Source organism: Egretta garzetta, unplaced genomic scaffold (genome assembly GCF_000687185.1).
Source record: "Egretta garzetta isolate BGI_Z169 unplaced genomic scaffold, ASM68718v1 scaffold244, whole genome shotgun sequence".
Taxonomy (NCBI): domain Eukaryota; kingdom Metazoa; phylum Chordata; class Aves; order Pelecaniformes; family Ardeidae; genus Egretta; species Egretta garzetta.
Window position 1 is genome coordinate 891,173 of NW_009259532.1, and position 15,721 is coordinate 906,893.

At 41.1% G+C, this 15,721-nt stretch overlaps 1 protein-coding gene across 1 annotated transcript in view; it reads left to right on the plus strand.

Moving 5' to 3' along the window:
* LOC104125212 (transcriptional activator GLI3) overlaps positions 1–15,721 on the plus strand; it is a gene marked incomplete at its 3' end in the record, with an annotated part of 161,306 nt that overhangs the window by 124,318 nt on the left and 21,267 nt on the right. Inside the window, exons 4-5 of the mRNA XM_009637629.2 lie at positions 4,160–4,365; positions 9,425–9,571. Coding sequence (XP_009635924.1) covers positions 4,160–4,365; positions 9,425–9,571 — 353 coding nt within the window. The remainder of the gene's footprint in view (positions 1–4,159; positions 4,366–9,424; positions 9,572–15,721) is intronic.

Below are 15,721 nucleotides of genomic sequence, written 5' to 3' on the forward strand. Positions count from 1 at the left end.
ACCTTTGGTTCAGAGGTGGCCAGAAAAAGCATTAAAAAAAAAAAAAATAAGTGGCTTCATGCGTTTTGTGATTTGCCATATATCTGATGCTGTTCGCAGCTGCTGAACTGGTGTGACTATGTAAGTTTTTAAGACTATGCAGACACCTTTGCAATATTTGTCCAAAGAAGGGTCATGACTAATAAGAAAAAATACACCTGTTTGCCCTTACACTGATCTCACTGCCTCGGCATGCGTGCACCCTTCCCCTGCTGAGCAGTTGAGACTCTCCAGAGCATCAGTCTTGACAGGGAGAAGGTGGCAGGCTGGAGATGGGTGGGGAGTGGGAAGACCTGTGCTAGGCATGGAAGCCATGTGGCATTCACGGTGTTTTGGCACCTTAGTGGTGAACAGGAAGGCAGTCTGGACAGAAAGGAGGAGACACCTTCTCAGCCCCGTTCTCTGATGCTTCTCTTTTCCGTCAGGGGTGTAGATGTAATCAAGGTTACTGAGAAAATAATTAAATCAGCCTAATGTGCCAGGATGAAAATTGCAGTGATAAAACACAGCCATAGGATCTCTTTTTACTCCCAAACCTGGAGACCTCCAACTTCAAATAGGTATTGAAAGTATGATAGGCTTTGTATTAAATTTGAGTTGAGTTTGCAGGATCTCTAGGAGCAGACACAAAGGTCCTGATTCAGAAAAGAGCATGCATCTGCTTCAGTCACTCTCTCTGAAGGAAGCCTTAGTGCTCTGAGTATGTCATTGAACAGGAAAACCCCTGAATAGAATAGAATAGAGTCTTTTAGGTTGGAAAATACCTTTAAGATCATAAAGTCCAACTGTTAACCTAACCCTGCCATCCCACCACTAAGCCATGTCCCTAAGCACCTCATCTACCTGTATTTTAAATACCTCCAGGGATGGGGACTTGACCACTTCCCTGGGCAGCCCATTCCAATGCCTGACAACCCTTTCAGTGAAAAAACTTTTCCTAATGTCTAACCTAAACCTGCCCTGGTGCAACATGAGGCCATTCCCCCTCGTTCTATTGCCCGTTACCAGGGAGAAGAGACGAACACCCACCTCACTACAGCCTCCTGTCAGGTAGTAAATAGGAGTAAATAGGAGAGGATGCAGAGCAAGTTCTGCCTTCCCATGGATGACAGGTGAGGCATAAAGTTTCCAGCAGTATCACTGAAGTCCCACAAAGTAGCCTTCACACCCAGGGCAGAACACAATTTGCCAAGGCTGGGGACAAAGTACATGTGAAGTAAAGATGATGGGGGGGGACTTGATTTGCTTGTCGCTGAATGAGCGTCTGCAGAGCTGCTCCTGGGCTGTACTCTTTGTTACACACATGGGACAAAAGTCTGATTTATTGATATACAAAGAGGTTGCCACAAGGTGAGATGCAGTACTAGAAAGCAACAGCTAATATAAGTGTGTTTGGCTGCACCCTTTCTAAAATTCATATTTTAGTTTGAAAGAGGGAATGCTGAGGTTTATTATGGAGGGGAAGGAAGGGAAGAATATGTGACATCTATTGGAATAAATCAGGAGGGCTCAGACAGTGGGAGCTGAGAGCAGATGGAGGCAGAAGGGAAAATGGGACTATAGGGAAAGGAGGGTCCAGAAACACAGAGAAGTGAGAAAAGTACAGGCTGGAAGTGAGTGGAAAAGTTAGCAGCACGTTAAAATCAGATGTTGGAGAGTGATTAGTAAACATGAGAGTCCAGAGCTGGGAATTTTATGTAGAATCTGATGACTCCTTATTTCTGCCTCTGATAATACAGCTTATATGCCTGCTGTCGGTTGATGCTAGCCAGGTCGACGTCCTTTCCCTAGCATCCTTGGGAAACTGAGGAGCTCAGAGGAGCGGAGAGAAGAAGAGGCACGGCTGAGGAGGAGGAGAAGCGGTTGAGTCCCAGTGTCCTTGAATGGCTACCGTTGGATCTGGAGGGAGAAGCTGACAGCCTGACTCTTAATCTTGCTCCTGCAGCAGCGTTTGGCTGTTGGCCAGCTGGAGAGTGAATCACTGAGGCTGATACAGACTTTCAGCCTTCTTGCAAAAGCTTTTAAACAGTTTTCTGCTTGATATGCACCAGATAAGGCCAGGGCTCCTGCTTGCCTGCATGCTCTTTGGGTTTCTAACTCTTTCTGAGTTGAGATCACATGAGAAAAAAATTACTTGTAAAATAACATCCAAACTTAGTTCCTTTGTTACCCTTGTATTAAATTTGCTACACTACTGTATTTTCCTCACTGCCAGGATGGGAAATTCACTCTGTAATGTGATAGCTAGCCGTGGTATTTTTGCTTCCTACATCACCGTGAGTTTTAAGGCTCCTGCCTTCCACAGATGGCCTGACAGGGAACCACGACATGGCAAATGCTTCATGGCTGGTCAGGTTTCACAGTACCAGGAAGAGTAAAGCTGCGTTTCCACCATAAAGCAAAGGTGATTCAAAACCAAACAGAGAAAAAAATGCTCTAAGGAAGGTGCCTGTTTTGCAGGGTGGTGGAAAACAGCTTCTGGTTTCAGGCTCTCCGTGCGTTTTAAATACGGTGAAGGGGTACCAGTGAGTGGCTGGGCTACTTGCTCGGGTGCCAAAGGAGTGATTGCGCTGCCGGTACCTGATGCTTGTGCACATTGAATGCAGCTCTGTAACAAACTTGGGAGCTAGGAGGTAATTTCATACAGAAAAGCTAAACAGGTTTACCTTGCAGAAAGCTGTTGGAGGGCAAGAAACACACAAAAGCCAAATAAGGAAGGGAAGAGAAAGGAGGAAGAAAAGCACAACAGGAAAAATCTTTATTCCCCAGATTTTATGAGAAGTGATGGATTTTGTGGCATCATGTTAGGAATGCGTAACTTTGATCTTTGTCCCACTCATACACTAGCATTTCTGAGCTGATGGCAGGGCAGAACTGGCTCCTGTGTAAGATTGTGTTCTATTGACCTTTTAGGTGATGACAACTATCTCCATTGATCATGGTATGTGTATGTTAAAGGAAAAAAAAATACATTTCTTGTTTTATTATTCTTTGTAAGCCAGCATCATCAAAAGAACAGGCTGCCCTCACTGCTGTCACAGCTGCTGCCTGTGTCTGTGCTGTATACATGCTAAATTAATTGGAAAAACAGGGACAAAAAGGCATTTAGTTCGGGTCAACCAGTTAGACTACAGCAAATGCATGACAGGCTTAATCATTGTCTTTTGCCAAAGAGCACGTTGGCAAGGGCAGGCACTCCAACCCCTTCTGATGAAATCTGGACTTCTTCCAGTGCCTTTGGAGGCGGGATGCTGTGAGAGAAGACTCTCTATGCAGAGCCCGGACACTGTCATATTGACAGGGTGGGATGATGGGGAGGGTTACGGTAGGTTATTTATCTTTTGTCAGCTGTGAACTCAGCTTTCAACCTTGGTTCATCACAGCTTCATACATGTAGCCTGAGAAGGTACCACAGCTCTCCTTTAGCAAGAATGAGGTAGTTAATTAATGTGGTCTTGTTAAAGGCATCAGCCTCTGATGCCATGCTAAAGCCAAACATATTCAGCAGTGTTTCTTCCTTTGCCACCAAGTTTTCTGCATCTTTCATGGGAAGGGACATCAACAAAAAAATGCTCCAAAGGGCGCAGCTGTCTTAATGGCTTACAGAGTTTGGGTCTTCTGAAATTACTTCTGTATAAACATGGAATCTTACACTTTCAGGAGCAGTAAGCTGGCAAATGAATGGAGTGAGCGCTGTGTAGCTCTCAAAACTCTTCTTCCAATAGCCACGTGGTTTTGAAAATGTAAATGATTCAGCATCTCAGTATGTCTTCCATATTGCAGAAGGAATTAATGCATGGTATACAGGATGCGTATTTCACACTAATTAAAGTGATTTTCTGCTGAACTCCATGGGAAAGTGTCTTGAGGGATGTAAAGATTAAACCAAATATAAACTCAGGTTAAAATTGGTCATAGAAATGTTGCTAATAATGGGTACAGAGAAAAATTCATTTGCTATACTTTTTCTTTCCAGGCAGTTGACTTTAGTGGAAGTTACTACATGTGCAACCCAGTTGTTATTCTTCAAGAAGTGAATGTGTTACCTTTACAGTATTTTTCTTTATTGTATAGATAACGTGGCTGTTTTTTGTTTGGTTTTCTCTCTTTTTTCTTCCAGGCCTTCTGCCTTATCTAGTAGCCCGACATACTCAGAGCTTCCATTCCTTAGAATTTCCCCACACCGAAATCCTGCTGCAACATCAGAGTCTCCCTTCAGCACCCCTCACCCGTACATTAACCCCTACATGGACTACATCAGGTCCCTGCACAGCAGCCCGTCCCTCTCCATGATCTCGGCAGCCCGCGGACTCAGCCCAACAGACGGTGGGTTAAGACAGGCTTCCTGTTTTCTGTCATGGTAGCAACTTAAGTTATATTAATCTTGTCAACATTTTTTCCCCCTTGTTCAAAGCAGCTTCAGCAGGTTTGTCAGACATATTCATTATGTCATAAATGTTTCAATACTTCATCAGCCGATCACGGCTCATTTGTACATCTCAGAAATGTTGAAACTTCAGGGAGAAGAAAAAAAAAAGCCCTGCCTCATTCAAAATTTAAGCTGGAAGGGTGGCATATGTCTTGTGACATCTTTTGTTTGTGGTGCTGACCCAGGGTGTGATTCTGATCTCCCAAGAAATCCTCTGTATCTGCACTGAATCGAGCCAGTTTCTTTGTGAGCATAGATCAGGGTTTTACCATGGAGTTTATCAGGTGCGAAAGGCTTGTTAATTAAAATAGTATTTTTTGATCATGTAAAGCATGTACTGACTTGTTATATTTAGTCAATAGTTCTGTTAAAATTATGTAGAATTATTTCAGTTTACCCTACCCAAAGATGTGGCCAAATGAAATGGTGCTGATGTAGAAATGGCTGATTATCAGGACTAGTTCCTTTAGTTTAAATGGTGGACAGTATACCTAAAATATTGATGCTTTAGGTCTTGGTGTGACCATGGCTATTACTTTCCAGGTTATTTGGGTTGAAGTGAACTCCTGCAATCGCTCTTGTCATTACTCTGGCACATTTCCTATTCATTTCAATGGGAATTTTGCCAAAGTGAGCAATGAATGGAGTTCCAAAAAGGCTCAGTCTTGTTAACAGTAGGTTTTTCAATAACAGAGTAAGTAGCTTAACATTTCAAAAATGTAGCATTTGCTGAAGAGAGCTAAAATACAACATACTCCCAAACAAATATGTAGTGAAGATAATTAAACTATTACTTTACCTATGGGAAAGATCTTCCCAGATCTTCTTACCAGAGTTAAACTGCCTTTAGCTGAGTTTGAAAAATGAGCGGTGCACCCTATCCAAACGGATAACTAATTAATCCTCGCTTATAAGAACATATACCTTTACAGTTAATCCATTAGTTATGGGCACATATTCTTATGAGAATGAATTTTAATGGCCTATTGTCAGTCAAGGTATATGGCATGCACATACAGCTTTCCTAGGAGCACTTTGGATGTTGTATGAATCCTTGCTAATTCTACCCTTTTCATTTTAGCCAAAATGTTAAAAAAAAAAAGAGAATATTTTGAAGGAACAATTTCAATGCTCTGCAATACATGTTTTGTCTTGGGGAGCTTTGGAGCTTTTGATATGGGATAAACATGATAGAGCTATAATGTAATGGCATAAATTGGGAAAACTCTTGCAATGTATATTTTGGCTTTTATCAAAAGCTAATATGCAAACAGTTTACTATCTTTCCTTCAGTAATCTTCAGATGACATTCCTGCAGAATTTCATTTATCCTTAAGGTATACTCCAGTTGCACATACAAAGAAAGGAGGGAAGGAAACGGCCTATTACACAACCATATGACATTAGCCTGTGTACGCTCCTCGTCTCAGGTACACAACACTGAACTCACTTGCACAGATGTAGGTACATAGTGGTGTCTGACCTGACACCCAACTGATGCTCCAGAAAGGCAGAGATCTCCTAGAGGTGCTTTGCCATATTCACCATGCCAGTGGTAATCTCTATGAAAGTCTAGGGTGTCTCAGGGTAGAATTTGGTTCCAGATTCTGGTGTCTAAATTTAGGTCTCTACAGTATAGAAATATGTGGTCTTGGTGTGCTGTTTTGCCATTATAGTCCAGTGAGATTGAGGTAAAGCAGTCAGTGAAGCCTTAGAGAAGTATTCAATTCACCCAAATACAAACACTTGCATGTTACCAGCCGAGTCTGGAGCTCCATCGTAACTACAATGGTGCTAAGATTCGTCTGCCTACAGCGTAGGTGTTTGGTGTCAGTTCAGGTCTGTGAAATACTTTGCCTCGACTCCAGCTGCCACCCCAGAAAGGCAGTTTTCTCCTCTAAGGCCTCTGTCATATCAGCCAGCCTCATGTAGGTGCCTTCAATACCCAGGGGCTTTCAGATGACATGAGACATTCAGGTGTGGACAACACAATTGAGTACACTCTATCATAACGCTCATCCCATGAGCTTTGATTGCTGACTGTACACACAAACTTAGCCTTTTGTAAATACAAGCTAAACTGACAAGCTTAAGCTTCATTCTTTGGGTTTTAAACAAATACATCTTAGTTTATGTTTCCTCTAAGCTCACAACTCATCGCAGACCAGGTGTTGTGCAGGACCTCGTGAAAATACAGTAACTTGATTGAGGCATTGGAGATATTTCAGTAAGACAATGTGCTTATTGAAAAGGTGTTACATTTGTTCTCTGGAAGCCATGGCTTGTTGTGTGATCAGTCAGACATACAATGAAATGCTTTTTTCAGGTTCCTGTGATCAGATAGTCCAAGTCATGGCTTGGGCACTACTAGAATGCAAATAAAAAACCTCTGTGATTTGAAGGGGTACACGCACGTAATGTACTAATAATGTCATGAACACCATGGCTTAAGTCGTGTAGCATCTGAACTATGAAAACTCATAAGTTCTTGTTCTTCTGAAAGTCATAGCAAGATTTCTCTTGCTACCCTAATTGCTTTAGGCCCATTAGATAATTAGGTCAGTGTGCTATTGGGCTCAGTCTGTCAACTCACAGATCTGGGGGTGGCCGGGAGCCAAAACAATCTGGAACATAACAAAGAGCAGTTTCATGTTCACTACAAGTCTTGCCAGCTGTAATTAATGTCTGCCACAGCAGCGGTAATGGTAGAGTGTCTTCTGTCCTGTCACTTCACCTTTCCCAGCAGAGTCGGTGGGCCAGGGGTGGCTGAGGACTCCTCCGAGTAACACAGAGGGTTTGGGGCAGGGGTAAGGATGGAGTTGTTGGTGTGCGCAGAGCAGAGTGCTCAAATAAAGCTCAGAAGTTCCCACAATGCAGAAGCAAACGCCTTCCTTTGTAAAAAAAGCAGGGGCAAAGCTGAAGCTACCCAAGAACAAACAGGGGAAAATTCAAGGCTGCGGGCCTGCCCATTTACCCTTCATTTACCCTTCATGCAATACATCATTTAGTAGGCTAATTTTTTATGTTTGAAGAAGGTAGTAAAGAATGATCTTTAAAGAGCACCAGAGCATTTCTCAGCATATGGAACATTTAGTAATGCAATTATGTGCTCACTATGTTTTCTGCAGCAGTTCATTTTAAAGTTTGCAGCCAATGTTATTGTTAGTTAACCCAGACACTTATGTCAGAGAGCTCAGGAAGTATTTTAAGTGTGTCTGGAAAGATATGGTGGTTGCCTACTACTGTAAAACTTTTAAAATTAGTGATTCAATGTGAGTTACTCCTCTTTTAAAATTTGGTCTGAGTATATTTCTTGCCTTTTCAGAGCAAGTGGTGGTGGCTGAAGTAGATTATATTTAATTGAGAAATCAATTTGTAACTTGGAAAAAAATACCAACAAGCTTTAATTTATCTCAGCTCATTTTTATGCCATTCCTATTCCTGTTTGACGTTCTTTTATTTTCACAGCCTTCCCTGAAATTGGTTGTATTTAACATTGTAACATCAAAAGCGCATTCTTCCATTTATTTTTCAATAAAGACTGATTATACACTTTAGAAATGCCATTGCTGAATAAACTTTTCTCCAAACTCCAATGACATGTTTGCCTCCTTTTAGTATAAAAGTTGATTCTTTGCTTCTAAGGTTTGCATTTAGGATCTGAGTCTCTAATCTAAACATAAATTTGCCTTTTTAGTAGTACTGTGTAAGTAACAATATTCAGGTTAAGGTGGTAATTCAAAGAATTTCAGCTTAAAATTTTGTTTCCATTCAAGGTGCGGTTTCTGGGATCAAATAAACATCTCATTAAATAATATGAAAAAATATGAAAATAGTATGTTGGGGTGTATCCTGTTAACCTAAGGAACTTAAAGTGTTTTAGGCAAACTTACATACCGTCTTCTGGTGTGCAGAGTGTAAGGAAATTTTAACTTTTTTTGTAAGCGGGACATGTAGAGAGCAGAGAGGAAGGCTGCTCACCTTAGGTCGCATAGCAAGTCAGAGTCAGGATTAAAGAGATGGAGCCCATGTTATTTTATGAGTACTTCTCACGCAAGCCCATGAAATGACCCTCTACTTACTGTAGCATCTGAAGCCTGCTCAGTTGATACTAAAATTATGTGGATTTCTGTGTTTGTTCAGAGTTGCCCATTGGTCGATGGCATGCTTGAAAACTGCAGGGGAAGAGAAAGGTCACACGTTATTTTTACAGGAGGGAAAGGCTAATATAAGTCATTATCAGAGGACTGCATCATTCATAAGCTCACTAGGAGGATGTAGAGCCTATCCGGTCCATGGTTTTGACTCCGCAAACATACTTATATGTCAAGTACACTTATATATGAACTTTGAAGGATGGGATGGCCGTATTCATTGACTTCAGTCTGTCCTCAGAAAAAAATCTGCCCCTGTGTTGTTCATGGACAACCAGTATTTGTCCTGAAAACGTGCTTTGTCCTTCTTTACTCCTAAACTTATACAAAAACTGCCACTGTGAATGAAAATCTTCTGGTCCTCTAAGCAGACACTCCAGAAACTTGAATGTTACAGAAGTTCAGCCGCACTGTTACCTTAGAGACGGGAGTCCTTTGGGCCACAGATGAGGTAAATGGGAATAAAGCTCCAGGAAGGTTTTCCTGCTTTTTTATGTCACTAAATAAATCATACTGGTTTCCATTGCTGTCAGCCTGTCACTTTTTGAGTCACTTAATAATAAATATAAAAAAATGAGATCACCGAGCTCATTAATGTTCTGTGCTGTGCTGTTTTTTGAATGGTGTCTTTGCAGGATCATTGGTTGAAATACATTGACCAGTGGTGGCAACTGCAGATGTTGCATTACATCAAAAAAAATAAACAAGCAGTTTTAATTTCCAGAGAAACCAGCAATGTGATAAAACTTTCCTTCTCGTTTATCTTACGTCATTAACGGTGCTTTTTATGTCGTGTTTTTAGCTCCACATGCTGGTGTCAGTCCAGCTGAATATTACCATCAGATGGCTCTGTTGGCAGGCCAGCGCAGCCCGTATGCAGACATCATTCCTTCAGCTGCCACTGCTGGAGCCGGTGCTCTTCATATGGAGTATCTTCACGCCATGGATAGTAAGTGACGTTTTCCAGAAATATAGACAGTCCTGCAAAGGGAACCATGTGGGTTGTTCCTGGTCTGACCCAAAAGGTCTCCATGCAGATAGAGAAGTGGGAGTCAACGTAAGCCTCCTCATGAGGCTGGAAGGCCAAAGCATTGATTCCCAAATGTAGAGGGTTACGTCAAGTCTAAAAGTAAATTTTGAAAGTAAGTAGAAAGACAAACAGGACTGCTCCTGAAAACAGGTTACAAATTTTATTTCCAAGAGGGCTTGAGTGCTTTTGAAAATGTCCTTTTCTATTCACAGTCAGTAAGTCATTTTCACCATTAGCGTATTTCCCTGATGAGCTCTCTGTTAATAGAAGTTTTACATCTGTTTTTCTGTTAAGAGAGCATGCTCCCCTCCTTTTTGGAGAGTGGTAGCCATGCGTACAAGTTGTGTATCATAGACCAATAGACTTTGAGACCACTTATAAGGTGAAGCAGTTTTCTGAATTCTCAAGGATCCTGACTTAGTTTTCCCTAATATTAAGAGCCTTCTTTACCCCCTTCAGCATCTTCTAGACCTCTGATCTGTTTCCCTTTCTCTGGCGAAGGAGGAAGAGAGAGCACCCCATTCCAAACTGCTTACTACTGCTGCTTTTGATCAGCCAGAAGGGTTATGCAGAGCACTCCTTACATGCATTTTGGGATGTACTCGGTTCCTTCCAACAAGGGAAGTAAAAGGTGGTGACAAGAAAAGGTGGTGACTGTTGACTCTTGCTTGGTAGTACAAAGCAATACAATAGCAGTAGACCACCTTGTCTGACAGTTTTTTAAAATCTTTGTTAGCAAGCAGTTTCTTCTTGCCTGCTGTTGGCTGCATGCCATAGCCGCTGATCTCAAGGAGTGTGGGAGTTGGGAGGTTCACTTCTGGAACGCATGGGAATATAGCTAGCTACCTCTACAAAACACATGCCTGGGAGTGTGAAGTAGTTTACTGACCAACAATTTTTACAAGAATCAGGCAAGACAGATAGTTGTGGAACTGGGCAGGGAAACTATTTTCATTCTGTTACCTTGATAGTGAAGGGTTTTTTTAATTCAGTTTCTGTTGTCAGTCTCACTGCACTGATAGTGTGCATAGTGATTTTGCAATAATGAATATACCTTGAACCCACTTCAGAACCGTAATAAACCCACACAAGTAGTCTGGACTTAAACCAGAAATTAATGTGCAGGCTTGAGCACTTGAAAGCTTAAGAATATGATACTTCCCGATTTGGGTTTTGAGAGGAATAAGGAGAGATGAGGTATGCTGCTAATGCATTTGATGCATATTAATAATATCTTGTAGAATAGAAACTCTATTATGTATGGTTCGGGTAACGTAAGTCTGCTGCTGTGTACTAGTTTGCAAGGACAAATCCACAGCTTGTATGAATGGACATGACTTCATTGAAGTAAAGGGCTCCTAGAATCGTAGCATGGTTTGTGTTGGAAGGGACCTTTAAAGGTCATCTAATCCAACCCCTCCTGCAATGAGCTGCGGTATTTTATACTTTCAGTGGTTTTGGTTCCTATTGGGAGAGAGTTTCTGAATGCATGTAGGTAGTAGTACCAAGCCATGTGTTTGGAGGCAGACTTGATTGAATGGGTCTATTCAGTCTACAGGAAGATAGATACCCAGATGTACGTCAGAAGACTTAAGAAAAACAGAAGACATTGCAGTACTTATACAAGTAATGGCATTTGCACAAAGGACCTCCATGTATTAGTACAGATTGTATATGCTGTAATCTACATAGAATTACGGTTTTTGCATCCCAATATGTTATCACTTCTTACTTGAGGGAAAATGTTTTGACCTTTGCCTGTAACTTCAGCCCATTCATAAAAGGTACCTAAACACTATCTCTAATACAGATATTTGCTGTCACCAGCTTTAGCTACAATATATCTGAAATGTGCTCTTTAATTTGTTTTGTATTTGTTTTTAAAAATTAAGATCACACATTTGAGATTCATTATAGCAGCAACTTTTCAATTAGGGATTATTTCAGAGTTAAAGACAAAAAATGTGTAGCAGTATTATGCAAATGGGTTATTTTTAAACAGTAAATAGAGAATTAAAATAAGAGTGAATCCTAGTAAGGTCACTCAGCTCACCTTCTGTATTTGATGAGAATGTGTTTAGTCAGGCAATAGCTGCTTTTATCTAAATAGAGTATGAAGTTACCCTTTTACTTTGTAAAAACTAATTAAAACTATCTTAACTTGCATGGGTATACAGTAAATTAGTTGTCATTAAGTAGGAATCTGAATGTCCTATCATTCATCATGCTAAAGAAAACCCCTTTCTTCTTTGTCAGAATTTTAGATTAGAAACGAGAACAAAACAATTAGCAGGAAGCCGATATTAAGAGGTTTTTTTAAAAAAAAAACAGTAAGAATGCCCATGTTTGCATTTAATAACAAAGTACAGTGATCAATGCAAAGCAATGCCATTTGTTTGGATCTTTCTTCTTAAGGGTTTGTATGGTGATCTTAAAAGTACTCTTTCGCCTTTGCCCAGTCTTGTCAAAGGAAACAGAGGAGAGATTGGTATTTTCCCTCATTATCTGCTATCAAATTCTGAGCAAGTTGACTCAACTCACTCAAAGGCTGCTGCTCATTTATTCCACACAACAACCAAATAGATACAAGCAAGACATTGTTCTTCTTTTGTGAAGCAAGTCTGTCTCCTAATTGTGTGTTTATACAGCATCTAGCACAGTAATTTGGCATCTCTACCTTCTCCAGTAGTACAAATAATAATTCCAACACTAGCATGCCGCAGGCTACATACAGTTTGTGCAGTTTTGGAACTTTAGTTTTGCTCTGTGGTGCTGAAAAACTGATTTCAAAAAGGAGGTGATATGAGTGGGAGAAGAGTTAATCAGAAAGGTAAATCTTGCCTAAAGAGCTGTAGGCTTTTTGAAGCTCTGAACTTCACTGTCCATGAACTGTCTAACATATTGTGGAAGGATAGGGCCAAGACTGTGTATGATTGTCCCTCATCCTGTCCTGTGTAGCATGAAAAGTGGACCAGAATTTCCTTTACTACTATAAAGCTTTTTTACAGTTTTGGTGGCCAGAATCCCTGACCAAGTCTTCTTGCTTGACCTCAAAGGGTCAGATGTGCTACCTTTAAGTGTAACATCAGAGTAACTAGGAGGCGAGTTGATGGGTAAGGTATTGACAGTACCACAGTAGCAACAACTGAAATCCCTTGTGGCTATAAAGATACTGTATGCCAAAACTGTCTTTTAAGCACTTAAATAATTCCAAAAATCACAGCCTTCTGGGTTTGATAGGTGTATTTTTCACTTGGGGAGTATGTTTCACTCTGCTTTTAAATGGCGTTCAGTGGAAGGCAAAGCATGTTCCCTTGAGGTTTCTAGATTCACCCTGAGAGTATTAATAACCTCATTCTGATCAACTTTTGTCTATGCTCACTCAGAATGGGAGGTTTTTCTTTGTCACAGGTATTCATCATTCACCTACCCCTTTTGGCATTAGAGACACTGATAACAACCCAACTGACGTGAAGAATTTGGCCAGCCTGCAGAGTTAAGACAATGTGAGAAGCTTTGGACTGGGTTTGATTTCTGATTTTCAGGCACAGTTGGAGAATGAGGGTGGAGTAACAAAGCCATTCCTTTTCCTCTCATAGTGATGACAGACTTACCATTTTGAAGACTAAGACAAAATTTATGACAAACTTTCATGAAGTGAAAACTAAGTTTACACATCTGTGAGCAGAAACCAGAAGGAAAAGAAAGAAGAAAAAAGCTTCAATGTAAATAAAAAAAATCAAATTTCCCATGTTCACAGCCTTCAACAAAAACTAGTGCCTGAGACAGGTTCAAAGAAGTTTGATTTAAAGGGATGGATAAAAAAGGTTTGATGAAGTTTGATTTAAAGGGATGAAATAAATGATACATGTCTGAAGATTGCCTTATAAATGATTAAGCAATGCTAAAAACTTCAACTCAGAAATCAGATTCATGGGCAAATTTGCTGGATGGCATATTCAATTTTTGAAATTTATGATGGAGATAGATATCTGTTATTTTAGAATTGATCTCCACCCCAGGAATAAGATCTTTTCTTCTGACACCTGCTGGATTTTTTGTCGGCACACTCAAGTCTGTACTACCAACTGCTGACTTTTTATTACTATAATGTCTACTCCAAAAAGGTGACATTCCTAAACAAATCTTCACTATTAGCTTCCATTTGCTTGCTTTGCCAAAGCTGATGTTTTTTCTTTCAGCACTTGCACAGAAGTAAATGGATTTTTAGTGAATCAGTGCTCCTGTATTTTTTGGTTTTAAAGTATTATCAAGTGGTATATGTAATGCTTTAGTGGGAAAATACTGTGAGCAGATGAACATCTCGAATTGCTAAATAAATGCTAAAGTATTTGTGTTTAAAATAAATGCCTGGGCAAGGCTGAAAAGTTTAGTTTAGTATTCAGAGGCACTGACAAATTGTGACCTATTGCTTTCAAGTAACATATTAACTAAGACTGATGTTATGCTAAATGAATGGTTTAGCAAACGTCCTGCAGTGTAATGAGTGGTCAGCTCATGCTTAAGACTTTTTAAGCATGTGAAACCTAATTAAACCATGATGATCTGAAAAAACAGTAATTCCATTTAATTGTATTTTCAGTTTTGAAAGTCGCGGCCTCTCTTGAAGTGAATTCCCCTCTGCTGTGGTCAGACTCTGTAGACCCCTTGCCTGGCCCTCAGCTGTTGGTTCCCACTGTGAAGCAGAAATATTCCCCTTGTGCAGGAGACTGATGGCCCTTAGGAGGTTGTTCCCATTCCAGGTAGATGGAAGGAACTGCCGAATTCCCAGATCCCCCCAGGTGGGGCCTGAAACAGGTGCTGCCTGGAGGAAAAGAGGAAGCCCAAGACCGCTGCATGGTGTGGCTGAAGCCCAGGCTCTGCCCCTCGCAGATGGAAGGAGTGTCTTTCTCCATCAGTGGCCGTAGATCTGGTGCATCCCTGCAGAGCTGGGACAGGGATCTCCTGGCATCAACTGGCAGGCAAGGGGGAGGTTTAATGAGTGGTGGGCAGAGAGGGGCCTCTTACAAGAGCCATACCGTGACTTAGGCAAGGGGTAAAGGAGATGGGCTCAGCTCAGGAAGAGCAGGGAAGAGGAAGAGGGAAGTCGTTGCAGTTTTTGAGAATCCTCAGGATACTGCTGGGAGTATAAATTACCCCCCTAAGTGATCTGTTGAGGCTGACTGTGCTTCTCTCCATGATCGTAAGAGCTTTGAACAGTGGTCGGTAATGCTTGCTCAGTCCTCTCTGAGATGTGGGCCTGAGTACTGACGAGTCTGCTTAGACTGTTGTGGCACAGAAAATAAATGGTGTCTGATGGCAGAAGCAGCAAAACACAACAGTCGTCTTCTGCTTTTATTGCCCGGTCTAGCTTCAAAGGAGAGATGCTCAGGTGCTGGTACTCTTAGCAACTGCTCTACTGTTTTGATCAAACCTATGTACCCCCTCTCTAGTTAGCATCAGTAGCCATCAGTCCATGGTTAGCAGCCCTGTAATGAATTTCTCAAATAAGTGGCAATCCCTTTGTAGTTCTACAGATTGAAGACAACTTCAGATCTGTAAGAAGTATTTTTGCATAAGTGTTTCTTCTGGAAATTACATTTGAAACTGTTCATAAACAGCCATCAGTAGCACATGGTGACTCTCAGTTGTGAATATAGAAATTGAACTAGGTCTTGCTTATCAAAAGAGAGGGAGCTGTGCTTGTCCCTTTGAGCACCTCTGCTGCCTTCCTGCGGGCACAGTGAGGGCTGTGCCCATCAGCCTGAGGAAAACAGAGGGTTCATAATTACGTTCACATGACTGGAAACTGTTGCTGTCATATATAGCATACCATTAGGTGTGTACCATGGCTGGTAGTTGTGGTAGCGGTGCTTGAGTAACATCTCATTTTGCTGGTCAGCCAATGTCTAGAAGGTCTTCCTTTGTCCCCTTCACTTGCTGTTTAACCAGAAACACCTGTACTTAGCTATCCCCTTGTAAAACCACAATAACAGAGTTTATTCACCTATAAAGCACTTGAATTATATCCTCAGCTGAGGCAAATTATGTTATTGCTACTGACTTTAA